At 36.6% G+C, this 16,528-nt stretch overlaps 1 protein-coding gene across 1 annotated transcript in view; it reads right to left on the bottom strand.

Moving 5' to 3' along the window:
* clk2a (CDC-like kinase 2a) overlaps positions 1–15,226 on the bottom strand; it is a 29,068-nt gene extending 13,842 nt beyond the window's left edge. Inside the window, exons 1-5 of the mRNA XM_039767160.1 lie at positions 15,104–15,226; positions 10,312–10,484; positions 6,164–6,410; positions 2,581–2,683; positions 1,971–2,037 (exon numbers count right to left, since the gene is read on the bottom strand). Coding sequence (XP_039623094.1) covers positions 1,971–2,037; positions 2,581–2,683; positions 6,164–6,410; positions 10,312–10,484 — 590 coding nt within the window. The 5' untranslated portion in view covers positions 15,104–15,226. The remainder of the gene's footprint in view (positions 1–1,970; positions 2,038–2,580; positions 2,684–6,163; positions 6,411–10,311; positions 10,485–15,103) is intronic.
* Between the last annotated feature and the right edge of the window lie 1,302 nt (positions 15,227–16,528).

The raw sequence follows: 16,528 nt of genomic DNA, 5'->3' as shown, positions 1-16,528 counted from the left end.
TAATTAAAAAAAACCCAAAAAAACAACCACAGTAAAAGGTAGACCCTGGAAGTAATGTTTAAAATATTGCTATACTAATGTAATGTGAAAATTAAAGCAAAGAAAAACAGGCAGCAATTTGTTTATGTTAAAATGTTAGTCTTCCCATGGAAGTCTTTTTATAAGCACACACTGTATGGGTCACTTAAAGTTTGACAGGACCATGAAGGGAACTTTACATTCAAAAAATAACTAGTGATCCTTTCACACTGCAGTTTAATCAGCTGCATTGTGATCTGCCATTTATTTATAAAAGGTTAACTAAACAAGGCAGGCGTTTTCTTGCTAATGCAGTATAGCTTGAGATTCTGATATTAAATAAGAGAAGACTGTTATGTAATTGAATGAGTGGCACAACAAACTAAATCTTTTGCAGAAATTAAATGGGATGTATTTTCTTTGACTAATCTTTTCATCATCTTGCTTCAGACTTTGAATACATAATTGAGGATGAACTTACTTAAACAGAACATGGCAAAAGATTAAGAATGCATTTTTGGAATGTATTTCCACTTCCCACAGGTGCTTCAAAAAGGATTTAAAAAAAAATAGCTCTCATTTGTAATGAAGCTGGGATCATGTTACTTTGATGGCTATCCCATGCATCCTTTATGTGGAGAGCTTTTGAAAGAAAATGTAAAATTACCATGTATTTTAAAACGCATGCAACACACAAGACTGCATTAAAATTATTAATTACTTCATAAAATTTCTGCAATTCCTGATTATTCACTCAGTTTTCTGTAAAGAACAAATACATTTCATACATGTACACTCTTAATTGATATTTGGATGACTTACATATTGCCTAGTTGGAAACATTGGGCAGGGGTGGCTATTGAAGAAGGAAAAAAAAAAAAACCCCACAAACTAAACACCTATAGAAAAAACAGAAACCTATGAAAGAGGCAGAGGCTTTTATTTTACAAAGGCAACCCATATACTTCAGTCATATTTATTTTTGCTCCACACAGTGCAAGGGATTCCCATTCTTCACCTCATGAAGAACCAGTTAAACAGTGGTTGAGCACAACTGTCTAGGGATGCTTTGATCAGGTTTTTGTTTAGGAAGTACCAATCACTGATTTCATGTTGCGGAATTGCCCAATCCATTTTTTTTCCCTTTACCCCTTTAAAAAACATTTTACAGGAAGCTCCTGCATGACTAGACAAGTAGAAGACTTGTCTGAGAACTTGTCTGAGAAGAGGTCTGAATTAAAGGAGCTCTTCTTGCCATTTGTCTAATTGTACAGGACAACTCCTATGATTCCTTTCTTTTAAACTACTACTCCACTTTCTTTAATGTAAAGGCTAATATTTCAGACTCCTTTGTCTGGTAAAGTCTGCCTTGCTTCTCTCAGATAACAGAGTTCACAACAAAAAACAAACATGTGCACTAGCTTAAATAACTTGTATAAAAAAGCACTACAAATATTACCATAAAGCTTAAAAAAAGCAGATGCTGAAAGAAATCAGTTTGTGTGACTGTTGTAGTGAAAATAAGCATATTTAGATCACTGGCCGTTCGTTTGAAGCATCATTACTGTCTACAGTTTCTTAATATCAGATTTGACATTAACCAGTACAACTAAACATGCAAAGACCTTACTTGCTTATTACAATATTTTTCCAAATCATCTTTAGTAGGTAGCTGTTGCTCATCAAATGGGTTTTTTCCCAGTCGACAATCCAGTTTCGTTTTCTTGCTCATTAAGCCCATGCTTATCTACTATTTGCTCTGTAATTATCCAAAGACTCCTGCTACATATATTTTTTCTTAATGCAGAATACAAAGTTAATGCACCTTTTGCAAAGCTTGCCTCTGACAACATCTGGGATTAAAAAGATTATGTAACTGGAGTGAACCTCTCTCTGCAACATTTTTTGAATCAGATGAAGGATTTTTTAAAAAGTGCCTCACTCAAACATACCTTTGATGATCTAAACACTCAACCACTCTTCCAAATGTGCCCTCTCCAAGTGTGCTTACAATTTCATCTAATGGAGGAGATAACAAAGAAGTGAGAATTAGAGGTTCCATGAAACAATCCAGACACAGTTGTTCATACTGCTCTAGACCACCATAATATTACGTAAGCTCTAACCCTCCTTAAAGTTAAAACCAGAACAATTAGCACTCTCCCATCTATAAGAAAAAATGCAGAATTAAAACAATTTATTGAAATAGTTTTAAAAAGCAGATGGTCTATAACACCAGCTGCCTTAACTATTATTTTGCAAAATAAATAATCTTTCTCTATTCTTTTCTTTCAATTAATAAGATTAGCTATCCTTTAAAATGCATGAAGATTGGTAGGAAAGGAATTAAAACTGAGTTTATATATTTAAATAAATACTTAATGAATACATAACAAAATTAAAACAAAATAAGCCAAGATAAAAATGAACAGGAATATTTTCATTTCTTCCCCTGTCTTGCCTGCCAAATTTCAATAAGGTTTTCAGTGGTTTTTTTGGGAATTCCCTTTTCTTAAGCTAACAGAGGCACTAAATTTGTAATGTTACGATTTGGCTGTGTACATCTTTCTTGTAGGCAGTCGCCGGGACGATACACCAGGTGACCTTCCTCGTCATCTCTCACGCTCTTCGCCCGAGTCCTGCCCCCGCTGCTGTTTCCACTTCTCTGTCGAGGCACAAATCGCCATTCATCAGCCACAGCACAGTGGTCAAACCATTTGGTTCGGAATTTCGCATTGAAGGCAGGCGGATGGATGAAGCAGTAGTTTGCAGTAGGTTGTAGGAGGAACGGGCAGACGCCAGTCATGAATCCCCACAGCCAATTCATATCACGGCACATAGGAATATATAACGATAGGGATATTGCAAGGGAACATGTCAAAGATCACATTTTTGTCTGTTTTCTATTTTTTTGATTTTTCTCTCAAAGAAAATATTCACTTATAGGAAATAGCAAAAACAAAAGACTAGCAGAAAAAATACAAAATGACAGTATTACATTTCCTCCCTGCCCCACACCCCCACCCCATCTCTTGAAATTCATTTGTAAATATAAACACTAAATATATAAAACACTGAACCAATATTTAAACATTCAAAAACTTTTCCCCAGGCCAGAGCAATTTACAAAATGTAGAGAGCTCCCAGTATAGAAAACATATACTTAATGAAATTCTTCCTTAATATACACCCTTATTTTGAGTAAGTATATCGTCTATCCACTCAACTAACAAGTACTCTATAAACATATTAAATGATAAAAGACAGAAAAAAATCATATATAGTCTAGTGCTCAAGAAAGGTTTGGAACCAAATAAGTATGTTAAGTATGCAAGACAACGAACCATAACCTATACAAAGTAGTAATTTGTCTTGACCCTCACAAAACAAAACTTTCAAACCTCGCCTCCCCAATCCCTTGGTCCTGTGCCTCAACTTGAGCACTAAATTAAAAAATGGCTTACTAAAAAAAAAAAAAAAAATCAAGGTTTCCATTACTTTAGTAACAATCAGGAAACAAAATTACTTATTACCTGCCCAGACCTAAAAATGGGAGCAGCTACTACACACCTATTCTGAAAGTCAATATTTAGATCAATTCCAATAAAATCAAATTTGCTATGTAATAGGTTATTGTTGATTAATATCTTATACCGAAAGTTTTTCCTAATTCTTAATTCTCTAAAAACTAACCTTTCAAAAGAAAAAAATATTTGCAGGCAACTGGCTAGGTAGAATGATTGCTACTTTTTTGAATTTCCAACTGCTGTAATAATATAGAAATCAATTCTTGTTCCAAGCAATTTATCCTAGCAAACGGCAACTATAACACACAAAAGTCCTTTTGCCTTGATCTGCTCCAGCTTAGCCCATCTGAGAAACTGACAGGCAGACATTTGGCATTAGTTCAGGGGTTGACTAAGTAACATTAAGGAATGAAATTTAAATGCTGTGGTGCATAAAGCTATTTAATTCTTAAAACTGACTATTACTAAATTTAGTTAAATTTGTCCAAAATGGTTCATAACATCAGCATAGCACGGCAGTCAGAAAAACATAAAAGTATTTACGCCCGCACAACATCATGCATGAACAATATACTATTGAAGAGTGATCACCTTAAAAATGAACGTCTTTTTAAAGATCACATGGCAATTTGGTAACACATACATTATCCTGAACAGGACAAGCAAGTAAGAAATAGAATTCCATTAAGAGAAAGCCTATGCACCTTTTGGTTTCTGAAAAAAGCTGAAATATGCAAAAAAACCCGTACTAAATGCACACACAAAAAAATAGGCACAATTGTCAAATCATGAATGCAATTACACAGGCTTGTATGAAAGCAACTGATCACTAACAAAACAAAAAAAAAAAAAAAATTTGATAAGAAGTCCAAACCTGAGCAATTTATTGGTATATGGGTGGTATGTACTGCTTTGATAAATGAGAATTTAGCATCACTAGAAGTCAAAGAATATTCCACTTGTGTTTATATTAACAAAATTAAAAACAGCCAACAAACAATCCATAACATATCTACAAAACCACACACCCCCTCAGAATTCCATTAAAAAACTAATAAGCCTTGTACGTTAAATGTTTGGCTACCTATGTTCTTACTACAACTATACAACTATGTGCTTAGGCAAGTTTGTTTATGGAACAACATTTAAACACTACTGAAACAGAGTACTGTCCAAGAATACATTCTCACTGTGTGTATATTTAAAAACTAATTAAAAACCACAGCATATGACCCGAAGGTGTGCCAATTGAGAGCAGTGGGGGAAGAGAAAAAAGAAAAAAAAAAAACACTAATGTTTGAGTGGACTGTAATAGTGCTTTTCATCCACATACCTCATCAAGTCTAAGCCAAATCTGGAGCAAATTTGGAGGACAAATTCCAAGCACAGGCTACAAGGGATATGTATTTTTCTAAACGTAATGAGTTGCAAACCTCATTAGACCCAAAGTCTAAAAAACTGAAAATGCCATCCTGCAAAATCTTGCCAATGGTTTTCAACATAACACCTGACCATCTCAAATTCATTCAGCTTGAGCCTGAACACTTTCTGACTACAAGTCAAAAACTCTCCTTGGAATATCAAATGAGTCTTGCTATCGGACACATTTTGTAAGAAAATGTTAAATAAAAAATAAAAAAAAAAAGTGTAAAAACACTCTTGTCCGTATCATTTTTAATATCAAGTACGGCTACAAAATACGCTGCATGATATTTACAGTAACTGAAGCAAAAAGGATTCAATTACTGTAACATTAACAAATGCAACCTCCTAGTGCACACAAACATAAAACCAAAACCTTTGGTCCCATTAAAGATAAACTATTCAAATGCTTGTCCAACCGAATTCTATTACAATATGAGATAACAAAATAAGCAGCTTCCTAAAACTACTAAATATATCTTTCAAGGTACTGCTCAAAAAATTAACTTGATCATCACTTCAAGAGACCAAATTTATTTACTTTTATTGCTTTTACAACTTTCCTCACATAAATGATAGCAATTCCAATGAAATCCGTATTTCTCTCAAAGTATTTCAGCATGGGGAAAATTTTGAACTACTGTTGCTTGACTTCACAACCCTAAATGACTAACGATCCCTAAACATTGCTTTATACTTGAGTTAAGAAAAGACAAGCTCTTGTCTAACTAAACTTTTAAATCAATCAATCTAAAAAAATTGCGCCATAAACATAATAAAAAAATGTATATTTTCAATGACTCATTAGTTCTAACCAAAGCTAGAAATCAACTGTTTAAGGTAATCTAAAATTTATGAACCTGCACTACTATAAACATTTTCAAATGCCAAATAAAAAAATCCAAATTGCCCCGGGGATAATAAAAAATATATATATATATATATATATATATCTCTTGGTTCAAAAAAATTTGTATTATCAACATCAGGTGAAAACTGGGCAATAAAGTATGTTGACTTTACAACAGCATCCAAGTCAAAAGATAATTTCTGAGGACTTTTTAAAAAGAGAATTTCTACTTACCTAATCCTGGGGCTGCAAGAAGATAACATTAATAGGAGAAAATAAAAGTTATTTTGTCCACAGGGATTGGGGAAGGGTGGGATGTTATTGCAGACTGGGTGCAGAGACTCACCGAGGAGGATGCGCTATAAGACCTGGTTCTACGTCTCCTTCGTTTGTGCTTACGCCTGCTGCTCTTTCGACTACGATAGGTGTCCTCCCTGTCTCGAGAGCGTCGATACTCATAGGAGCGGTGATGTGATGAGTAGTCTGTCTCATAATAACCATCAGCAACATGGTCTCTGCTGTAGTCCAGTCTCCGGTAGCCTTCACAATAGCGTCGATCATATGCTCTACAGTCCATGGAGTGGTTATCATAGCTGATATAGCCAAGAAACAGGGAAAGCAAGATGCATTGGTACTCTGAATTCATCTGTGACTAAGAAACATCTATCACTTTCTGTACAACATGTACACTCATAACAAAAGTTTCATTCACAATTAACACTAGAATTACCAGAGCCTACGAAAAAACTCGTAATTCCGTCCCACCTTAAACTGCTTCTTAAATCCCTTCACACCTCTCCGCCAGCGCCCTTTGTCTTCTAAATGTGCTGATAAAGAGAAGCCGGCTATTCCATCCCCCCACCAATTTAGAACGTGCACGAACTTCTCTCAGCTCAGGCCTTGATTGAGTATCTGGGAGTGAAGTGGAGTTTTAGAGTGAAATAATAGATCGTTGTTTGGAACACACGCATTTCATGTCTGTTCCGTTTCTACAGTAATCTGTGTCAACACATTGTTAAAACAGAAACTTTTTTTATATTCTAGTAGTAGATGACAAAATGTAGGCATAAACTATATAATGTATGAAGCCTGAAGTCCAAATAGCAAAGAAACATTTTCACAAGAATAACACAATTGCACTTTTATTCAAACATATAACTGCAGAAAGAAAAAGCCGCCTTAACATGCGACATTGACACCAGTTTACTGTAACTGACTCCGTGGTTCAATAAATACAGCCCCCGCTTGGGAATCAAAAGGTCACGGGTTCGATCCTGCGCTCCTCCCTTTTGAGAAGTAAACTGCTCTTAGTCTTACTGTTTTAGTATAAAAACATACATTTGATTTCAGTCTGTAACAGCCGGTGCAATTTATGATCCTTGTAAAGGTTAGCTTTTTTTTTTTTTCACTTTTCACTCTCTCAGTCGCGTTCAGAATCAATCCATACAACCCCATCTGACACGGCTGTTTTCACTAAAGACGCGCTATAGCTCTGCAGTGTACCACGATGCATACTAACGCCCCGGGTTCTGACACACAAACGCTGGCGAAGCTGCCTTCTTCGTATCTCACCGTCACTTGCTTTTCTTTTTATTCAGTTTTATTGAGTGTTCCTGCCAGTCCCCGCATGTTGCTGTATGCTTTTTCTTTTGCACCCCAGGACATGCAGAAGAAAGAATGGTAAAGACCAGTAACTTCGGCGCTATATGCAATCATCAGACACTCCCCATCTGCCTGTGTCGCTCAAACACAGGAACATATATTGGTGTAAAAGTATAACAAAAGTGCACTTTTATTCAAGTGCACTTTTTCCATCGCCTTTTCCTGTAAGAAGCAATGTACACACTTCTCTCTATGCTGTGGTTTCTATTACACACCTGAAAGAAAGAGACAATATATGTGAAAATATCCAGCATACAGCAACATGCGGGACTGGCAGGAACACTCAATAAAACTGAATAAAAAGAAAATCAAGTGACGGTGAGATACGAAGAAGCAGCTTCGCCAGCGCCTGTGTGTCAGAACCGGTGGGGGCGTTAGTATGCATCGTGGTACACGCAGAGCTATAGCGCCTGTATTCTGTTTCTTTTGTACTCCAGGGCACGCAGAGGAGAGAATAGTAAAGAGCAGTAAGTTCGCGCTATATGCAATCATCAGACACTCCCCATCTGCCCGTTGTTTTGTTATACTTTTCAATACTTTTATACTGCTCAAACGGGCATGCTCAAAAAATACACGTGTAATGCCACGAAAAGTGCACGCAGACACTTCATTTCGCAAACAAAACAAGTGCACTTTTATTCAAAACTACCTGTATAACCGAAGAAAAAAGAAAGCAAGATACAGTAGGCGATTGATACGACATCTTGCATGGTGCAATGCTAAGAAGTGAAGATTTTCATTCCGTGCTATATAAAATCATCACATTCAAATATTAACAGTTCCCACACACCCAAGGACCGTCCTTCCTACATTTACGACACGTGTACTTGTTGCCGTGTACACACCTCTCTGTGCTATGGTTTCTATTACACTGAATGAGCACCTGACACTGTACTTTCTTCCCTGGGGGAAGGTCCCGATCAGAGAATTTCCAGTTCCTGCATAAATTCACACCGATCTGACGCTGTTCGTTTTCAAATAATATTGCATTAGTGCGATTATATTTTCACATATATTGTCTTTCTTTCAGGTGTGTAATAGAAACCACAGCATAGAGAGAAGTGTGTACACTGCTTCTTACAGGAAAAGGCGATGGAAAAGTGCACTTGAATAAAAGTGCACTTTTGTTATACTTTTACACCAATATATGTTCCTGTGTTTGAACGACACGGGCAGATGGGGAGTGTCTGATGATTGCATATAGCGCGAAGTTACTGGTCTTTACCATTCTTTCTTCTGCATGTCCTGGGTGCAAAAGAAAAAGCATACAGCAACATGCGGGACTGGCAGGGACACTCAATAAAACTGAATAAAAAGAAAAGCAAGTGACGGTGAGATACGAAGAAGGCAGCTTCGCCAGCGTTTGTGTGTCAGAACCGGGGCGTTAGTATGCATCGTGGTACACTGCAGAGCTATAGCGCGTCTTTAGTGAAAACAGCCGTGTCAGATGGGGTTGTATGGATTGATTCTGAACGCGACTGAGAGAGTGAAAAGTGAATAAAAAAAAAAAAGCTAACCTTTACAAAGATCATAAATTGCACGGCTGTTACAGACTGAAATCAAATGTATGTTTTATTCTAAAACAGTAAGACTAAGAACAGTTTACTTCTCAAAAGGGAGGAGCGCAGGATCGAACCCGTGACCCCTTGATTCTCAAGCGGGGGCTGTATCTATTGAACTACGGAGTCAGTTATAGTAAACTGGTGTCAATGTCGCATGTTAAGGCGGCTTTTTCTTTCTGCAGTTATATGTTTGAATAAAAGTGCAATTGTGTTATTCTTGTGAAAATGTTTCTTTGCTATTTGGACTTCAGGCTTCATACATTATATAGTTTATGCCTACATTTTGTCATCTACTACTAGCATATAAAAAAGTTTCTGTTTTAACAATGTGTTGACACAGATTACTGTAGAAACGGAACAGACATGAAATGCGTGTGTTCCAAACAACGATCTATTATTTCCACTCTAAAACTCCACTTCACTCCCAGATACTCAATCAAGGCATGAGCTGAGAGAAGTTCGTACACGTTCTAAATTGGTGGGGGGATGGAATAGCCGGCTGCTCCGGGCTTCTCTTTATCAGCACATTTAGAGAACAAAGGACGCTGGCGGAGAGGTGTGAAGGGATTTAAGAAGCAGTTTAAGGTGGGACGGAATTACGAGTTTTTTCGTAGGCTCTGGTAATTCTAGTGTTAAAGGCATACTACACTCAAATTATTTTTTATATGGTACTTGCCCTGTGTAGTTTGTAGTGATGGCTGAGAAAACATTTTATTCTCATGTATTTGTGGAGAATGAAAATAACATTTCTAACAGAACCGGACTCAACAATGTCAAATGCTGGACAATGGCAAACAATATTAAAAGTGTCTGCGTAAAAATTTCACATTACTCGTGTTACATTTTAGCAAAGAACAGACGTGCTTTGTACATTGTTAGCATACAACGTCTGACCTGACATGGGAATTGTGCAACATGAGCAATGGGAGTTTTTTTTTTTATCCCCTCATGGATGTTTTTAATAGTTTGCCGTTATCCAGCATTTGACCTAATTGAGCCCTGATCAAAAAATTAAGGTCAATTGCCTGTGAAAACATGAGGTTAAAAAGTTTTCTTGGCCATTACTACAACCTACATATGGTAACATAAAAAATAATATTTTTGGGTGAAGTCCACAGTCTGTGTTAAATAAAATGTGTTAACGCAAGAATGCAAAAAAAAAAAAAAAATTTTAAACACTGTTATTTTTAAGGAAGAGCAATTACAAATTAAACCCCGTAACCTACTGAATGAGTTGTAAGACAGTTCTTCCTATTGCTGCATGCCTCACCTCCTAGAGCGCAGATGGAAGTTATCCTCTGGTTTTCGGCCTCTTCTTTCCCTCTCACTGCTACTTGACCTCGACCGGCTATGTCTTCTTCTATGTTTACGGCCCCGGTACCGGTCCTGGTAACTACTATGGCTACCCCGCTCAGAGGAGCGGTACCGTCTTGAATGAGGCATCTTGTGTGGACAATAAATCGCATAAGAAAGAGAAAAATGGGAAGATTAAAAAAAAAAGTTTATAAACAAAAATTTGAAAACAAAACAAGATTACATATTTCATCTATTTCAGATGCAGTTTTAAAAAAACATCACAAACAGAAATTACATTTGGCTTATATACAATTAAGGTAAAATATGGCCTATTTACTGGGAAAACTTCTCAAAAACATGCAAATTCAATCCACTAAACTATTTTTTGCAGTTTATTTTCCACTCGTTTCTGCACAAATATTGTTTTAATGCCTTTGTATCAGCAATTACATTGCCAGCCTCTGTGTTCAGCAAATTACACCCTGCTTTAGTTCCACCATTAACAGGCACATACTCTTCTAAGCCACTGGCTTTTTGTTAAGGTACCTCGATTTAATAAACAATTTTTGGGCCTTTGTCTGTAACACAGATTGAAATTTATAAATACTGACAGTAGCAACAGCTTTAAAATACTGGTACTGTATATCCATCAAGTGGTAAACCAAGTGTCACTTAAGACGCATTGGCATTTATACAAATAAAAATACAATGCAAGGCTTGAATTTTAATGTGCAGCAGAAATGAGGAGTCACAGTGCAACAACAAATAAGGTGTATAATCGGGATTTCAGCATTGGCATTATTAAAAAAAAAAAAAAAGTCATGAACTACCTGATTTAACTTAGCAAGTGAAGATTCTAAATTTATCCATATAATTTTCTGTCCAGTAACTGAAAGTTGCTGCTTAAAATTCAAATTACAAAATAAAATAAAAATCCAATTTTTTTTACAAGATAATTCTAGGTATTTCCATTTAAACTAACTCAAGTAACAAATGCTACAAACTCATGGTGCTTTAATTTTTCAAATCTGTCCCCTTTTTAAAAGCTTCATGTGTGAAACTATCTGTTTTACATTAATTATTTCAGAACTTCTTAAAAACAGCCTTTGTGTGTGAATTTAAGGTTTCTTGAGCGAGTGATCACACTTTGTTAATGCTTATGCCTATGTACAAATCTAGAATTTAAAAATTACTTTGACTACCTGTAGTCAAACGTACACCTGCAAGACAGCATTTTATTCCTAAATGCGCCAGTCAAATATATGGATGTGTGCTTTCACTTACAGGTTATACTAATAAAAAGCAGCTTGCCTTCACAAAACAAACGAATGACACAAATTTAGTGTTTTCAGATTCATATTTAGTAATAAAGTATGTGGTTTTATTTGTCCCGGTAACTATGTGTTTCAGTATTTATGCATTTTTAGTAACACAGTACACATGGTATTGGAAAAAGTGCCTTGTCTCTGAAGTACAGAAACACTAAATAAATAAATTGGTGCTGCTGCAGATTGGATTGTGGATGCAGGGCTAGTTAGTGGGTTGTGCCACACTTACCTCCAAAAGCACAAGAGCACTTTACACTGTCTTCAATCAAGAAAGTTTGCAGTAAGTTATGCAAAGCAAAATTCACATGGAACACAAAACTGAACAGTGTACCTAAACAGAAAAAATGATATAACCTTTCCAGAGGATGAAGGGAAGATGAAGCAGTTAGGTGCAGCCCAACTATACTAAATACAAAATTTGATTTGGGTTACTGGTAAAAATTTAGGTTTCCAAAAAAAAAGATTGAACCTCATAAGTAATAAATAGCAATGGTGTATACTTGCTTTGCCTTCCATATATGTTCAAATGACATTCTGAATAATACAACCATTAATGCAACACCTTTATTTCATGAAAAAATAAACATGCATGTTTTGCATGTAAACAGACTACATCACTTGTACAGTACATGCTGCAAGAACAATACAGTACAAATGGTAATGTTTTACACAAATTCTATAATGAAGTACACTTGAAAATCCATACAATCTGAATTAAGTTATACTGGTTTTACTGGTGGGTGGCACAATGCGTAGCGCTGTTGCCTGGCAGTTAGGAGACCTGGGTTCGCTTCCTGGGTCCTCCCTGTGTGGAGTTTGCATGTTCTCCCCATGTCTGCGTGGGTTTCCTCCCACAGTCCAAAGGCATGCAGGTTAGGTGCACTGGCAATCCTAAATTGTTCCTAGTGTGTGCACGCCCTGCAGTAGGCCGACGCCCTGCCCAGGGTTTGTTTCCTGCCTTGCGCCCTGTGTTGGCTGGGATTGGCTCCAGCAGACCCCCGTGACCCTGTAGTTAGGATATAGCGGGTTGGATAATGGATGGATGGTTTTACTGGTTACGAATAACATATTTTATTGAAGGTAACGTAAGTGTTAACCACATTAGGAGCACACTTCAGTTGACCCAAACCTATTAAAAGTAAAAAATTACAATTATTGCTGACCTGAATTATATATGATGTATGTTAATAAGAAGGCAACAGTTTTATCTTACATATGCATATCTTGCCAAAACAACAAACACCTGATGCTTTTGACACTTAATTTACACTGACCTGAAAAACTATGAATTGGATGCAGTATATTACCCAATCTTTAAACACAATTGTATCGTGAGGTATTGCATTTGGTAAAGTGCCAATTTTATTTTAAAGGACTCCTGTTATAACTACCAAGGTAAGGTTGTGTTCACTCACAAAGTAGGCATTGGACAATTTATGCCAGTGCCACTTTCAATCACAAGTTAATCAGCATAAATAACTTTGTTCAGCTACTTTTACGTGTGTTCCCTAGCTATGGTTCGTTTTCTTAAGGAGATACCAATGCTTTAAGAATTGTGACGTTTAAAACTAAAAACAACAAAAGGAATACAACGAAAAAATTAACAACATAAAATACTTCAACTCAAGCGTAACTGTTAATGACACACTCAGTACCCCAGGAAGTAGAGATGGGCATTTAGATTCACTTTATCAACTCGATTATTTCAAACTACCTGTTTGTAGTAGTAGGGTGTTGTACAGTGTTAGTCATTGAATGAAAAAAGGTCAAACAAAATCACACCTTTGATTGGCTAACTAAAAAGATAACTAAATGCAAGCTTTCGAGGAAACTTCCTTCTTCGTCTTGCCTGAAGGGGTCCGAGTTGCCAGGAAAGCTTGCATATTGTAATCTTTTTAGTCAGCCAATAAAAAGGTGTCATTATGTTAGACTACCTGTTTACATTAATAGATTCCATGGATTCGTGAAGAGTCTGGCGTATACGGAAAGTTGTCCTGATCGATCACGAATATATAATTAAAAACTTCGCACACTATTTTGCCATTTGTACGTTAACTGAATTATAAACTACAAATATATTTTTACATGATACATAATTATATATTTAACACGATAATTTATATGCCACTGATCTGTTTCTGTACACAAGACATTGTAACATTTAAGATGCATTATTTCAAGCAAGACGTTTCGTTAGAGAATCGCAAGTGAATGAAAAATGTGCAACTCGCAGTTATTCATTCCCGAATCAAATGAACGAGAATCATTAGACTAGTGCTCCACGAATCCGTAAATGATTCAATTAAAACAGTCGTTCGAAAACAATGAATTCTTGGAGAATTGCCGGTCATTACGAGGAAGTAATTTCTTTAGCAAAAACTGCAAGCAATGCAGTATTTCTTAGAACAGTAGGTACGATGCCCAGTTTGACGCCTTATTTAAACGGTCTATTGCAATTGCCAGTGTACGATTTCGATAAACGCAACTCAACTTTATTTAAATATTTTAGTAGGAAACAGAGCTGTAAAATTGTATGATTGTGCAAAACATGTTTATTAGCATAAACGGCACACCGATACTCAACAGAACCAATGGTTACAAATAACACCAAGTTTAACGTTAAACATTTAAACCTGTGGATTACTTGGTTCTTTCGAACAAGCCTGACAGTAACTGTTTAGAAACAAAGACTACCTTAATTGCCTTCAGTTAAAAATGTAATCTCCAATTGCAATATATTCTTTTGAAAATATTTCACAGTGACTGCGGATCATCAACAAAGTGTGCCAATAAGGATGCACATGGGGGAAAAAAAAAACAGGGCAAAGCTTTTAAGCAACTATCTGGTCAACCATGCAAGGCTTGCTTACCGCCTTATGTCCCTTCAGTTTTTGTTTTCACATTACTAAATCTGTAACGGAGGGTCTGCGGTTCACTCATATTGCAAACCTTAGCTCACTGTTAATAAAATACATTATCCATGTGGTGAATTTTTATAGATGTATTAGGTGGATGAGCATTAAGTAGCAAGTCTGTGTCCAGCAAAACAGCTACTGGGCACGCTGTCTTGTGTTATTCATACGGAAACTGTCACCAGTCAACACACCCACACCTTTTAAAATGATCTGCACTCAAAAACAATAAGGCCTTAAAAGTGTTTCCGTTCTATCCTACAGTATCGTCCCACTACAATTCACATTTTTCACCAGTAATCGCAGCCCCTTTCTATTTTTCCGTGTTTCCTCCGCCATTTTACAGATATTTTGAGCACAATTCAAAGCCTGCATCCGCCATTTTATTTTAAACGCAAGAGTGCCGATAAAGACACGTAGTACACCTCGAAAAGAAAGGGCATGGCAAAAATACTCCTTCCGTTGGCCTGTCACTTACTCATCCACACACAACTTCTTCAAGCTTACAAAATACAAATTCTATTACCGTTTTCGCAGCGAGGCCGGTGCGTTTGTCCCACAAGAAATCCGTCTTGGCGGTGTCGTTTATCGGAACCAACCGCCCCCCCCTGCTTAGTTTCACTCGTTCCCGCTAGCGTTTGCTCGTGAGCGTAGCCGTCATACGTGCACGCCCCCGAGTCTTACATATACATAACGAAAGCAAAGGGGCGTGACAGCCGGGCTTTTGGCAACATTCGATGCAACATTCTATTACTTGAACACATTTTATAATTCTCATTATTCACACATGTTTTATAACAATTGTTATGAAGTCATGTTGCCAACTTAATAATATTTTACTGTCGTAAGCGTCTGTTATACAAGCCATCTGTTATCCCCACAAATTAGACTGGTTTGAAAATAAACGGATGCATAGAAGGTTTATTCTCACATTTTTGCCTTACTTTGCAAGACTGATGTCACCTAAGTTTAATTTCATTTATTCGTTCGTTACCAATGCCGTATTTTATTCTTGCAGGTAAAAGTTAGTTTTTATTATTAATTTTTTTAACTGCATTTTATTGACCGCATAACTTGGCATGGTATTAGTGAGCATGCCCTCTTCCAGAAGAATGGACTAAAGCCATCCTGACTTTAAAACTGAAAGATTGAAGTTAATGGGTCAGCAAACATGACTAAGTGGGCCTACTTGGTGCTTTCTGTGGGCAGAGTGAGCTAATACTGCCCACAAAGAAACCTGTGGAGACCCACTTTGAGTTTTCTGTGGTAAGAGCTACCTACTGTATGTGCATATGAAGTGAAGTGAAGACACATTAGCACTGGTACACTTTGTTTAAGCCTGATTTCTTAATAGTTGGAGTTTGAAGCTTTGATGTACACTTACTTTAGATGAGAGAGCGAGGGCGTGGGGTGGTTATGCGAGTTGGGTCTTAATGCATTATAAACACTTACACAAGGAACCATTAACTTTGGGCCAAACTTAGCCCATTCAAGTTTTAGGTGATCAGAAGGAAATTATTTACATCTTGATTAATTGCATTCCCAATCATAATAGAGCAAATAAAATCTTAAGAAAGACATTAGCATGTACAGTATGTGGGCAGGCACTTGTCTATGTGAATTTCCAATGCAGTAAAATCCTAACTCAGAAACCAAACTGTAATTAAGTAAAGAACAGCACAAAAGTACAACCAGACAACAAATATTTTTAATGTTTTGAACAACAGAGCAAATACCGTAATCATAATATAAAATATATATTAATCAAATATTATATGAATTTAATGATATACTCTATAATATTAACATGCTTAATGCCAGGAAGAACATTGCCTAGACAGTATGAGCAGTACAAACAATACAACAGGTGCAGTATGTGCACAAACACAGCAAGTCCTGCCATACCTTCACTGACTCCTTGTGTCTTACAGGACTGAATATAAAAATTCTG

Source organism: Polypterus senegalus, chromosome 1, assembly GCF_016835505.1.
Source record: "Polypterus senegalus isolate Bchr_013 chromosome 1, ASM1683550v1, whole genome shotgun sequence".
NCBI classification, from domain to species: Eukaryota; Metazoa; Chordata; class Cladistia; order Polypteriformes; family Polypteridae; genus Polypterus; species Polypterus senegalus.
The sequence above is the reverse complement of the archived record's forward strand: the minus strand, read 5'-3'. Positions and strand labels throughout refer to the sequence as shown.